This window comes from Ascaphus truei, unplaced genomic scaffold (assembly GCF_040206685.1).
Source record: "Ascaphus truei isolate aAscTru1 unplaced genomic scaffold, aAscTru1.hap1 HAP1_SCAFFOLD_739, whole genome shotgun sequence".
NCBI lineage: Eukaryota > Metazoa > Chordata > Amphibia > Anura > Ascaphidae > Ascaphus > Ascaphus truei.
The window spans coordinates 42,501-56,298 of record NW_027457074.1 but is presented as its reverse complement, the minus strand read 5'-3'; the positions used below and the strand labels follow the sequence as shown (position 1 = coordinate 56,298).

Below are 13,798 nucleotides of genomic sequence, written 5' to 3'. Positions count from 1 at the left end.
GGTGTTCGATCGCGCGCGCCGCCGAGGCCAATGGCGGCCCCGCGCGGCGATCGAACAGGTGAGAGCCGCCAGGTACCGGCTCGGGGGTTGCTGGGGACGCGTGCGGCCGGTTGCTAAGGCCACACGCGCGTCGCAGGGCTCCCGCCACTCCCGGAGCCAGGCGGGAAGGGCGCCGCCATTGCCCCTTAGTCGCGCATGCGCAGTTAGAGCCCCAGATTCAGGGCAGAGTCGCGCAAGGGCAGGAACAGGCCAGGAGTCGCGCATGCGCAGAAGTAGGTAGGGAATACAGCCAGCCTTTAGAGGGTCGCGCGAGAGTAGGGATAGACAGGGAGAGGTTGCGGCGGCCATTAGGGGTTAGTGCAGGTGTAGGACAGGCACGCATGCGGCCCCAATGTTATTACAGGCGCCAGGGACTACAATTCCCATAGTGCTTAGCGAGGGAGGCACCAGGTGCCTCATAGGAGCCAATAGGGCTGAAGGATTGTCCTGGAGCAAGTGGATACATTTGGCGGGCTGGAGCTACGGCCAGTCAGAGTCAGGAGCCCAAGGAAGGAAGGAGGTAGGGTGCAGGAGCCGGAGACTCCCTGCACTAAGGCCCTAGTTAACCTTGTATTACCCCAGGTTAGTGAGTGTTGCCAGGGATAGTATCAGAGAGGGACCCTGTCACTCATGGTAGTCAGAGCTGGGGAATAGCCAGGGATAAAGGGGGCTGAGGTTAGTCTGCAGAGCGTTGCGGCAGGCGTTTAGGTGAATTAGTGGCACGAGACAGCTGGGGGTTCATAGCGGTAACCAGTCCGGGGAGCCATAGCCCAGGATCCGTGTTGCGAGTGACGAGGCAACTGGGGGGGGTTCATAGCGGTAACCAATCCGGGGAGCCCCTTGCCAGGGCGGCGTTGCGCGTAGTACGAGGCTACTGGGGGGGGTTCATAGCGGTAACCAATCCGGGGAGCCATGGCCCAGGGCCCGTATTATGAGTAGGGTGGGTACAAGACCTACCTATAATAGGATAGGCAACCCGAATGCCCTAGGAGATTGACCCTTAAGCCACTTAAGGATGCTGTGCTATAGGGACGGCCTATAGTGCAGGGTGTGTCACGTTGCTGTTCCCGGAAAGCGGTTGGACCCACGTTGGGGTCCACAGAGACTGTGTTACTGTCTGCAGGAGTTCGGTTGGAAGAGTCCTCGTCGACGGACCCTTTGAGAAGATCGTTGCCGACCCGAGTACTGGAGTGCTCGGAAGGTATCAATATATAAGTGCACCACCGGGCCCTTAGCTAACTGTGACTGCGCAGTCACCCATTGCCACTCTGCGGGAGTGTGAGACAGGGGTTTTGGACAATGGGTGGGTTCACTGATGTTTGGGAAGCGTCCTGCGCGACGCAATAGGTGTTTCCTCTAGAGAGGGACACAGGTTGGTTACTAATGTAGTATGCACGTATGTCCTATGTTCATAAGTAAAGTCCTTAGTTATTATATAATCACTGTGTGTGTGGTTTCTGATTGGGTTCCTATGTAGGGTCATTCTACACTTCCATAGAATCCTACATAGGTGGAGGCGCTGAAAGAAGATCCGTTCCAGAGGATTCACCCCAGGCTCTCATTAGCGAGGCTCAGACCTCCTGTGAGCCTGCAGGTATACGCACCACACCGGTAACACTGCAAGTTCTACTCACCCACACTATATATGAGATTGGGTGGGGTGGAATACCCGTTACACATGTATTATTTGTCATTAACTATGTCCAGGACATACTTGAAAACGAGAGGTAAATCTCAATGTATTCTTCCTGGTAAAACATTTTATAAATAAAATAAATACGTTGCTGTGTACTGTCCAGAGACAGATCCGCTAGGCAGAGGTGGAGAGTAGAGACCGACCTGTGCCTGGGATCCAAATCCTGAAGAGTAAAATAGTGAGGTCCGAGTCAGAGGTTAGGGCAGAAGGCAGAATAATCAAGGTCTCTATTCCGGGGTCAGGGCTGGAGAAAGCAGAATAATAGGGGGTCACAGTTCTGAGGTCAGGGTGGGAAAATGCAGAATCTTCAACGCAAGGTAGAATGGCAACAGGGCAGGCAGGACACAGCTTCAGGAGGCGTAAAAGAAAACTGAACCTTACACAGCCAAGGGAGAGAGGGAAATGAACAGTGTTGCCAGATAGTTCCTAAAAATCCCGCCCTCACCTCACAGGAGGGGGGAGAGACACCAGGGGGAACAAGTGCAACAATTACAAATGTTCAATCACCTGTGCGCAGCAGCGGGGGGAGGGGGGTTAGTGGAGACAGGACAGGGGGAACCAGCGCTACCAAATTTGTAACGGGTTAACGCGTCCAAAGAACGTTAACTGCCATTAACTTGAATGAGTGTTGACGCTCGTTCAAATGTGTTAAACGTCTAATTGAGCTTAATAAATAATACCGCACGAAACAGAATGTTTTATTGCTTCAATTTATTCGCACTAATTTTTGCACATTTGATCATTAATCTAACCTTCATCCGAACGGTATCCTATATATCCAAAATAAAATACTTCTGCAAGCCACTGTGCGCGTGTATGTATTCATGTATGTGTGTGTGTGTGTGTGTGTGTGTGTGTGTGTGTGTGTGTGTGTGTGTGTGTGTGTGTGTGTGTGTATATGTATATATATACACACACACATACATACAAGATTATTTAGGGGGGGCACGGCCTGCGTGCAGGGAAACCTGGGGGCGGGCAGAGCTGTGCACGGGCGGCCAGAAGCTCCGTGCAGAGGCTGCTTCTCTTCTCTTTCTGTGTCAGAGGGGGCCGGGCCTTGCTGCGGGGCCTTCCCTGCACAAAAGCCCTCCTTCTCCTGTCTGTTACCTGCCCGTTTTCAGCAGTACATGGGGGACCTTGGCAGGCTTAGTTACACCCTCCCCCCACCAGGTGTGTATGTGTGTGTGGTTGAGTGTGTGTGTGGGGGGGGGGGGGTTTGAGTGTGTGTGTGGGGGGGGGGGGGTTTGAGTGTGTGTGGGGGGGGGTTGAATGTGTGTGTGGGAGGGGTGGTTGAGTGTGTGTGGGGGGGGGGTTGAGTGTGTGTGGGGGGGGTGATTGAGTGTGTGTGGGGGGGGTGATTGAGTGTGTGTGTATGTGGGGTTGAGTGTGTGTGTGGGGGGTTGAGTGTGTGTGTGTGGTTGTGTGTGTGGGGGGGTTGAGTGTGTGTGTGTGGGGGGGGGGTTGAGTGTGTGTGTGTGTGGGGGGGGTTGAGTGTGTGTTTGGGGTTGTGTGTGTGTGTGTGTGTGTGTGTGTGTGTGTGTGTGTGTGTGTGTGTGTGTGTGTGTGTGTGTGTGTGGGGTTGAGTGTATGTGTGTGTGTGTGGGGGGGGTTGAGTGTGTGTGAGGGGGGATTGAGTATGTGTGTGTGGTGGGGTTGAGTGTGTGTGTGGAGGGGTTGAGTGTGTGTGTGGAGGGGTTGAGTGTGTGTGGGGGGGTTGAGTGTTTGTGTGGGGTGGGGGGTTGAGTGTGTGTGTGTGTGGGGGTGGTTGAGTGTGTGTGTGGGAGGGGTGGTTGAGTGTGTGTGTGGGGGGGGGGGGTTGAGTGTGTGTGTGGGGGGGGGGGTGATTGAGTGTGTGTGTGTGGGGGGGGGGGTGATTGAGTGTGTGTGGGGGGGGGGGGTGAGTGTGTGTGGGGGGGGGGTTTGGGTGTGTGTGTGGGGGGGGGGTTGAGTGTGTGTGAGTGTGTGTGGGGTTGAGTGTGTGTGTGTGAGGTTGAGTGTGTGTGTGTGTGGTTGTGTGTGTGGGGGGGTTGAGTGTGTGTGTGTGGGGGGGGGGGGGGTTGAGTGTGTGTTTGGGGTTGTGTGTATGTGGTTAAGTGTGTGTGTGGGGTTGAGTGTGTGTGTGGGGTTGAGTGTGTGTGTGTGTGGGGTTGAGTGTGTGTGGGGGGGGGTTGAGTGTGTGTGTGAGGGGGATTGAGTGTGTGTGTGTGGGGGTTGAGTGTGTGTGTGGAGGGGTTGAGTGTGTGTGTGGAGGGGTTGGTGTGGTGTGTGGGGGGGTGGGTGTGTGTGTGGGTGGGGGGTGGTGTTGTGTGTGGGTGGGGGGGGTGAGTGTGTGTGTGGGGGGGGGGGTGGTGTGTGTGGGGGGGGGGGTTGATGTGTGGGGGTGGGGGGTTGAGTGTGTGTGTGTGGGGGGGTGTTGAGTGTGTGTGGGATTGTGTGTGTGTGGTGATTGAATATCTGTGTTGTCTGTGATTGTGTGGGTGTTGTGATTGAATGCGGCAGTGCACAAACTGGGGGGGGGGGGGAGGGGCGCCCAGGGCACAAGATTATTTAGGCGGGGCGCGTGCGGCAAAACATGGGTGCACAGGTGAAAAAGATGTGCGCGGGCGGCCAAGAAGATGTGCGCGGGCGGCTGAACAGAATAGTGCAGGTGGCGGATACGTGATTCGGAGGTACGGGGGAGGAGCACGTGTGAGCGCTGTGATGTAAAACGCCCCTCCCTCCGGTGTCTGCCCTGCAATAGCGCTGTGTTCCTGCTCTCCTCCGCTGGCAACCTGCTTCGCTGCGATCCTCTGCAAGTGAAAGGGTAGGCTGCCACTATATCAATCATACTATGAATGTACAGAAATAATGGGGGGGGGAAAAAAGTGAAAACACTTCCCCGCTCGTGCTTGCAAAATTATGCAGAACACCCTGTGCTCATGCTTGGAGAGTTGGTGATGTCACCACTCTCAGCAGCAGCGTGGACGCAGCCTAATTTTGCAAGAGCGAGCTGTTAAAGTATGTAAGTACTTAGACTGCGCTTATAGTGCCGGCGACGCCGCCCGAAAACAAATGCATTGTCGCCGCCGCGTGCGCTTATAGTAAGCGCGACGGGGCGACGCAATTTTTTGAAGCCGGCAATATTTGATTTTTCAGGGGCTGTCGTCTCGTGACAGCCTCTGAACCAATCAATGGCCTGGTCACCCGCGCCGCCATAAAGCGAAATACAACTTTCGCTAGCGACGACGGGTGACATCACCCGTGTACTGCGTGTACTGACTGATCTGTGTGGTTGATTTCAAGTGCTGGTTGTTTAAGTGTGTGCAGTTAGAACCAGAAGCAGTTTGAACAAGGAAGTGGTTAAACAAGGTATAGTTATTGAAGTACAGTTTACTGTTAGTACTTCTAAACTTCATAGTTGCTAGAATGAGCAGGATTGAAAATGCCACTCAATGCACATCTTGCCACATGTATGTGCACTTGGAGCAGCTGTTCCAAGGAGCATACCGCTGTGAGAGGTGTGAGCGGGTGGTCTCTTTAGAATCTGAGATTGCTGATCTGAAGAGGCAACTTGCAATATTGAGGGACATTGGCAATCTTGAAAGGGAATTAGAGCTCACTGAGCAGGCCCTTGCTTCGACTAGTAATGCAGATAGTGGCGCTGTTAGTGAGGAGAAGGTAGGTAGCTTGGTTTCTGTTAGTGAGGAGCAGGTAGGTAGCTGGGTGACAGTTAGAAGGGGAAGCAGGGGCAATAGGGAGAGGCAGGTAATTTCTGAGCTGACACATCCCAATAGATTTGCCGTGTTGAGTGAAGATATTGGGAATGTTGGGGCAGAAATGGCAAGGCTGGAGGAGACTAATTCCTCTAGCAGCCAGGGGAATAGTTCCTCCAGCCCAGTGGTGACTCAGGATGCTCAGATACAAAGAAAGAGTGGTGGTAGGGGACTCCATTATTAGGAAGGTAGATAGGGCAATCTGTTGCCAGGACCGCATGAACCAAACAGTTTGTTGTCTCCCGGGTGCTCGGGTTCGGCACATTGCGGATCGGGTAGACAGATTGTTGGGGGGGGGCTGGGATTTACCCGGCGGTCTTGGTACACGTTGGCACCAATGACAAAGTTAGAGAAAGATGGAGGGTCCTAAAAAATGATTACAGGGATCTAGGCCAAAAGCTTAAGGCAAGGACCTCCAAGGTAGTATTTTCTGAAATACTACCAGTGCCATGCGCTACCGCAGGGAGACAGTCAGAGATCAGGGAGGTTAATGCATGGCTAAGAAAGTGGTGCAGGAAGGAGGGGTTTGGGTTTTTAGAGCACTGGGACTCCTTTTCTGAGGGGTGCCATCTATATTCTAGGGACGGATTGCACCTCAATGAAGAGGGATCTTCTGTGCTAGGGGGGAGAATGCTAAAAAGGTTGGAGGAGATTTTAAACTAGGATGGAGGGGGGGAGGGGAATGAAACAGATAATGAACTAAATGGAATAGGTGAGGATTCAAGGAGGTATGGAGGTAGAATGGGGGCAAGTGCAAGTTTGACAAGCTGTGAGACACCCAAAGTAAATACAGATAATACTAGAAAACTTCTAAAGACTAAACCAAGTGGGAGCAGAAAGGAAGGAGCAGATAAGATAATAGTACAGGCTGAAAAAAAACTGAAATGCATGCTTGCTAATGCAAGAAGCCTGACAGATAAAATGGGGGAGCTTGAATTAATAGCTGCAAGGGAGCAGTATGATATCATAGGCATTACTGAAACATGATGGGATGAAACTCATGACTGGACAGTTAATTTAGAGGGTTATTCTCTTTTTCGGAAGGATCAAACAAATAGAAGGGGAGGTGGAGTATGTTTATATGTTGAACCGGATCTAAAACCTATTATAAGGGATGATGTCTATGAAAGGAATGATGAAAATGTAGAGACTTTGTGGATAGAAATTAGCAGTAGAGGTAAAAGTATAAAGAAAATGTTTGTGGCAATATGATATAAACCACCAAATATCTTTGAGATTGAGGAAGCTAAAATACTTTTGCAAATGGAGAAGGCATCAAAACTGGGTCATGTTTGCATAATGCGGGATTTTAATTATCCTGACATAGACTGGGGCAATGAGATTAGCGTTACAACAAAAGGGAACAGGTTTTTGGGGGTGCTTAAAGACAATTATATGACCCAAATTATTGAGGAACCAAACAGGAGAGGGGCAATACTGGATTTGGTCATATCAAACAATGTAGAAGTAATAACAAATATTCAAGTCCTGGCACATTTGGGTAACAGTGATCATAACATTGTCTCATTTGAAATAAATTATCAAAAAACAGATTACTTGGGTTCAACAAAGACTTTAAACTTTAGAAAGGCAGATTTTAATAAACTGAGGTCTATTCTAGTAGTAATACAATGGGATGATGTTTTTGCAGGGAAAAATGTAGAAGATAAATGGGCAGTGTTTAAAACATTGTTAGAAAAGCACACTTATCAGTGTATACCCTTGGGTAATAAGTATAAAAGAAATAAGTCAAAACCAATGTGGCTAAATAAACAGGTAGGGGAGGAAATGGACAAGAAGAGGAAGGCGTTTAGATTCTTTAAGTCAGAAGGGACAGAGACATTGTATCAGAATTATAAGGAATGTAACAAAAATTGCAAAAGGGCAATCAAATTAGCAAAAATGGATAATGAAAAAAGGATTGCAATAGAAAGTAAGGTCAACCCTAAAAAGTTCTTCAAGTACCTTAATAACAAAAAAATGAGAAAAGAAAATATAGGACCCTTTCAATGTGAGATGGGCAGGCAGATTATTGGAGATAAGGAAAAAGCTGAGGTATTAAACAAATTCTTTGCCTCTGTGTATACCAAGTTCAATAGTAGTGCCGCAGGATGAAGCTACAACCTCCATATTAATGAACAATTGGTTAGCTGAGAAAGAAGTTCATAAGCGACTTGAAAAAATAAAAGTAAATAAGGCACCTGGCCCCGATGGCATACATCCAAGAGTTCTCAAGGAGTTAAGCTCAGTAATAGCAAAACCATTATATTTAATATTCAAGGACTCCATTTCCACAGGCTCAGTACCACAAGATTGGCGTAAAGCAGATGTGGTGCCTATATTTAAAAAGGGAGCTAGATCACAACCGGGAAATTACAGACCTGTAAGCCTGACTTCAATAATAGGGAAACTACTTGAAGGTTTAATACGGGATAATATTCAGGAATACCTAATGGAAAACAAAATTATCAGTGATAGTCAGCATGGATTTATGAAGGATAGATCTTGCCAAACTAACCTTATTTGTTTCTTTGAGGAGGTAAGTAGGAATTTAGACCAGGGTAATGCAGTTGATGTGGTCTACTTAGATTTTGCAAAGGCTTTTGATACGGTTTCACACAAGAGGTTGGTGTACAAAATAAAGAAAGATGGACTCAGTAATAATATATGCACCTGGATTGAAAACTGGTTAAAGGACAGACAACAGAGGGTTGTCATAAATGGAACTTTTTCAGGTTGGGCTAAAGTCGTGAGTGGAGTACCTCAGGGATCGGTACTGGGACCCCTGCTTTTTAACTTGTTTATTAATGACCTTGAGGTTGGGATCGAGAGCAAAGTCTCCATCTTTGCTGATTATACTAAATTGTGTAAGGTAATAGAATCAGAGCAGGATGTCATTTCTCTTCAGAAGGACTTGGAGAGACTGGAAACGTGGGCAGGTAAATGGCAGATGAGGTTTAATACAGATAAATGTAAGGTTATGCATTTGGGATACAAGAATAAAAAGGCGACTTACAAATTAAATAGAGATATATTGGGGGAATCCTTGATGGAGAAAGATTTAGCAGTGCTTGTAGACAGCAGGCTTAGCAATAGTGCCCAATGTCATGCAGTAGCTGCAAAGGCAAACAAGATCTTATCCTGCATCAAACGGGCAATGGATGGAAGGGAAGTAAATATAATTATGCCCCTTTACAAAGCATTAGTAAGACCACACCTTGAATATGGAGTACAATTTTGGGCACCAATCCTAAGAAAAGACATTATGGCACTAGAGAGAGTGCAGAGAAGAGCCACAAAATTAATAAAGGGGATGGACATTCTAACTTATGAGGAGAGGCTAGTTAAATTAGATTTATTTACATTAGAAAAGAGGCGTCTAAGAGGGGATATGATAACTATATACAAATATATTCGGGGACAATACAAGGAGCTTTCAAAAGAACTATTCATCCCACGGGTAGTACAAAGGACTCTGGGCCATCCCTTAAGGTTGGAGGAAAGGAAATTTCACCAGCAACAAAGGAAAGGGTTCTTTACCGTAAGGGCAGTTAAAATGTGGAATTCATTACCCATGGAGACTGTGATGGCAGATACAATAGATTTGTTCAAAAAAAGGTTAGACATCTTTTTAGATGGGAAAGGTATACAGGGATATACCAAATAAGTATACATGGGAAGGATGTTGATCCAGGGATTAATCCGATTGCCAATTCTTGGAGTAAGGAAGGAATTAATTTTTCCCCTTAATGGGGTTTTTTGTTTGCCTTCCTCTGGATCAATAAGTAAGTATATATATAGGATAAAGTATCTGTTGTCTAAATTTAGCATAGATTGAACTTGATGGACCTATGTCTTTTTTCAACCTCATCTACTATGTAACTATGTAACTTTCGCTAGCGGCGACGAGTGACATCACGCTTCTCTGTCGCGGGCACTATATGCGCGGCCTTAGACATATTTGTATTTACATTGTATACTGTTTAAGAAAGGTTTTTTTTTTTCATGTGATTTTGATTATATCGGGCAGGGGGGGCCCGAGAAATGTCATGGATGAAAAGGGAGGCTCGGCATAAAAAGTTTGCTCACCCCTGCAGTATCTCACCATCCAACCTCATCATCATCATCATCTCTCCCCCTCCTCATCATCTCTCCACCCTCCTCCTTAGGGTTACCAGATTTTCAAATGTAAAAATAAACAGGAAACATGCGCTCCCTTTTTTTGCTTTCCTCCTTTTCCCCCATAGTGACACTCTTCCTCCCCAATCCTCTATCCTCCCTCTAAGCCCAATCCTCTCTTCTCCCCATCAACTCTCCTCCCTCAACCCTCCGTCTCCCCCCATCCTCTCCTGCCCCATCTCTCCAAACACTACACCATATACACGCATACCAAACATGCAACATTAGGCTGAGTCCATAGAGACTTCAGCCGTGCGGAGGCTGAGGGAAAGCAAGTGCTTTTCCTGGCCTAAGTTTGCGCTCCGTCTGGGGGCGTGTCAGGGGGGGGGGAGCGGACCAGTGACGTCACGGAGCCCTCATTGGGCGAACCGCTCACGTGACCGGCCCTGCGCTCTCGTGAGCGCTTAAACTAAAAAATTATTGTCGGCTACGCTTCCGCAAGCGTGCGCGAGCCCCTGCTAAAGCCACTTTCATTGCGGCTGCAGGGGCTCACTGCCTTAGACGCTGACCATGCCCGGGCCTTAGTGTAAGAGACACATACACACATATTCAACATATTTAAAAAACACTAACTATACAACATACAGTATATATGCACTTAATGCATGAAACACACACATATGCATTACAAATATATATATATATACACACACACTTACCAACACAGACACAAAGAACAGGGAGAGGTAGAGAGGAGCAGCTATGGAGAGCTCTGCAGCGCCACCTGCTGCCCGGAAGTGGTTAGCAGCCAGAAAGCCCTGTTCTCCGCCTTCCTCTTGAGTGAGTGAAAAGGGTTGTGGCGGAGGAGGGCTTTCGATACAAAAGGGGTAGAGAGAAGACATCCTTGCGCATAACGCAAGAGTCGGGCAGGTGTATTGTGAGAATTTAGGGCTGAGATGGGAGGAGGAGCAGAGGAGTGTATAGACTTAAAAGAGATGACGAGAATTTTGTAAGTAATACGGGATTCAATAGGAAGTCAGGAGAGGGATTTCAGCAGGAGATGCGAACATGCACAATCCCTGCAAGCTCTAACCCCAACACATCATATCATATATATATTTGTGTCAAAGGGAGTGCTATTGGGTGTGACCAGATGTATACAACAAAAGGCAAAACTACAGTGCTACATTCAATATGACAAAAAATTGTGTGTGGCAAGCAGTGTTTAATTCCATTTAAATATTTATTGTTTAAATGGTATTTTTTTTTATTTCAGTGTGTGTATGTATGTATCCATATATATGTATGTGTGTGTATATATATATATATATATATATATATATATATATATATATATATATATATATATATATATATATATATATATATATATATATATATATAGAAAAAAACTGTATTAAAGCTAACGCAGGACACCAAAACCAACGTTTCGGTCCTCAACAGGGACTAGCACGACCCTGTGGAAGGTCCCTTTTGAGGACCGAAATGTGCCACCGGACCAGTTCTGGCTACTCTGGTAACTATACATGTGTGTGTGTGTGTGAGTGAGTGAGTGTGTGTGTATGTGTCTGTGTGTGTATATATATATATACACATACATATTTATACAGTGTTCGACAAATCACCCAAAAATCTACTCGCCGAACCAAAATAATCTACTCACCACATAGTCCCGCCCCCAACCTCGCCCCCAACCCTAGTCCCGCCCGCTTTAAAAAAAAAAAAAAAAAAAATTGAATACATTCCTAGTAAGAACATTCGTTTTTGACATAAGTTTATCTATTGTATTACATTATACTACATTTAGTCCTTGTTACGTGTGTGTGTGTGTGTGTGTGTGTGTGTGTGTGTGTGTGTGTGTGTGTGTGTGTGTGTGTGTGTGTGTGTGTGTGTGTGTGTGTGTGTGTGTGTGTGTGTGTGTGTGTGTGTGTGTGTGTGTGTGTGTGTGTGTGTGTGATCTAGAAAAAATAACCAGATGTGAATGACTAGTTTCCTGCACCCCTTAACCCGCTTCACAATATTTAAAGCAGCAATCCCGCCTGGAATCTTACCTGATCCGCAGTCCCTCAATGTCCAGGTACCCTCATTCCCGCAATGTTATACATTGGGGGGAGGTGTTCCTTACCTGTCTTCTGGGCTAGGGGGGGTTCCGATGTCTCCCGTGTGAAGCTTGAGTCAGATCTGGAAGAAAGCAGTCTAGGTAATTTCGGTGTAGTATAGGGCAGTTACGATATACAGGGTAAATAAGATATCCAGATCGAGAGTGTGAGACAGAGAAAGTGTGGGTGAGAGACAGAGAGTGAGAGAGAGACAGAGAGGGGAGAGAGACAGAGAGGGGAGAGAGACAGAGACAGAGAGGGGAGAGACAGAGACAGAGAGGGGAGAGACAGAGACAGAGAGGGGAGAGAGACAGAGACAGAGAGGGGGTGAGAGAGAGAGACAGAGAGGGGGTGAGAGACAGAGAGGGGGTGAGAGACAGAGAGGGGGTGGAGAGACAGAGAGGGGGTGGAGAGACAGAGAGGGGGTGAGAGACAGAGAGGGGGTGAGAGACAGAGAGACAGAGAGACGGTGAGAGACAGAGAGACGGTGAGAGACAGAGAGGGGGTGGAGAGACAGAGAGGGGGTGGAGAGACAGAGAGGGGGGAGAGACAGAAAGGGGGGAGAGACAGAAAGGGGGGAGAGACAGAGAGGGGGGGAGAGACAGAGAGGGGGGGAGAGACAGAGAGAGGGGGGAGAGACAGAGAGGGGGGAGAGACAGAGAGGGGGGAGAGACAGAGAGAGGGGGGAAGACAGAGAGGGGAGAGACGCAGAGAGGAGAGAGATGGGAGGGTAACTGACTGACAGGGGGGGTAACTGACTGAAGGGGGGGAGGCAACTGACTGACCTGGGGGGATAACTGACTGACCTGGGGGGATAACTGACTGACCTGGGGGGGTAACTGACTGACCTGGGGGGGTAACTGACTGACTGGGTGGGGGGGATGGGGTTAACTGACGGGGGGGGAGGGGAAACTGACTGACTGACTGGGGGGGTAACTGACTGACTGGGGGTGTAACTGACTGACTGGGGGGGTAACTGACTGACTGGGGGGGGTAACTGACTGACTGGGGGGGTAACTGACTGACTGGGGGGGGGGGGGGGTAACTCACTGACTGGGGGGGTAACTGACTGACTGGGGGGTAACTGACTGACTGGGGGGGGGTAACTGACTGACTGGGGGGGGTAACTGACTGACTGGGGGGGGGTAACTGACTGACTGGGGGGGGGTAACTGACTGACTGGGGGGGGGGGGTAACTGACTGGGGGGGGGGGGGTAACTGAGTGACTGGGGGGGGTAACTGACTGACTGGGGGGGGTAACTGACTGACTGGGGGGGTAACTGACTGACTGGGGGGGGGGGGGTAACTGACTGACTGGGGGGGTAACTGACTGACTGGGGGGGTAACTGACTGACTGGGGGGGTGGTAACTGACTGACTGGGGGGGTGGTAACTGACTGACTGGGGGGGGTAACTGACTGACTGGGGGGGGGGTAACTGACTGACTGGGGGGGGGTAACTGACTGACTGGGGGGGGTAACTGACTGACTGGGGGGGAACTGACTGACCGGGGGGGAACTGACTGACTGCGGGGGAGGGGTAACTGACTGACTGGGGGGGAGGGGTAACTGACTGACTGGGGGGGAGGGGTAACTGACTGACTGGGGGGGTAACTGACTGACTGGGGGGGTAACTGACTGACTGGGGGGGGGTAACTGACTGACTGGGGGGGGGTAACTGACTGACTGGGGGGGGGTAACTGACTGACTGGGGGGGAACTGACTGACTGGGGGGGGGGGTAACTGACTGACTGGGGGGGGGGTAACTGACTGACTGGGGGGGGGGGTAACTGACTGACTGGGGGAGTAACTGACTGACTGGGGGGGGGTAACTGACTGACTGGGGGGGTAACTGACTGACTGGGGGGGTAACTGACTGACTGGGGGGGGTAACTGACTGACTGGGGGGGGGGGGGGTAACTGACTGACTGGGGGGGTAACTGACTGACTGGGGGGGGTAACTGATTGACTGAGGGGGGTAACTGACTGAATGGGGGGGTAACTGACTGACTGGGGGGGGGTAACTGACTGACTGGGGGGGGGGGTAACTGACTGACTGGGGGGGTAACTGACT

The 13,798-nt window shown here is 49.2% G+C and overlaps 1 protein-coding gene and 1 long non-coding RNA gene across 14 annotated transcripts in view; one reads left to right on the top strand and one right to left on the bottom strand.

Moving 5' to 3' along the window:
* The window catches only part of LOC142486103 (uncharacterized), an 87,269-nt gene that overhangs the window by 52,411 nt on the left and 21,060 nt on the right, over positions 1 to 13,798 (top strand). The gene's annotated exons all lie outside the window — the stretch shown is intronic.
* LOC142486101 (uncharacterized) overlaps positions 1 to 13,798 on the bottom strand; it is a 111,199-nt gene that overhangs the window by 86,867 nt on the left and 10,534 nt on the right. For 7 of the 13 annotated variants that reach the window (XM_075584769.1, XM_075584772.1, XM_075584771.1 and 4 more), the window contains exon 2: positions 11,753 to 11,808. The exons of 4 other annotated variants lie outside the window; for them this stretch is intronic. Coding sequence is in view for 6 of the 9 variants with exons in the window: in XM_075584772.1 (XP_075440887.1) it covers positions 11,753 to 11,808 (56 nt within the window). In the remaining 3 variants the exon portion in view is untranslated. Of the gene's footprint in view, positions 1 to 11,678; positions 11,809 to 13,798 lie in introns of all 13 variants that reach the window. 2 more of the 13 variants (XR_012798796.1, XM_075584768.1) reach the window with 1 other exon arrangement.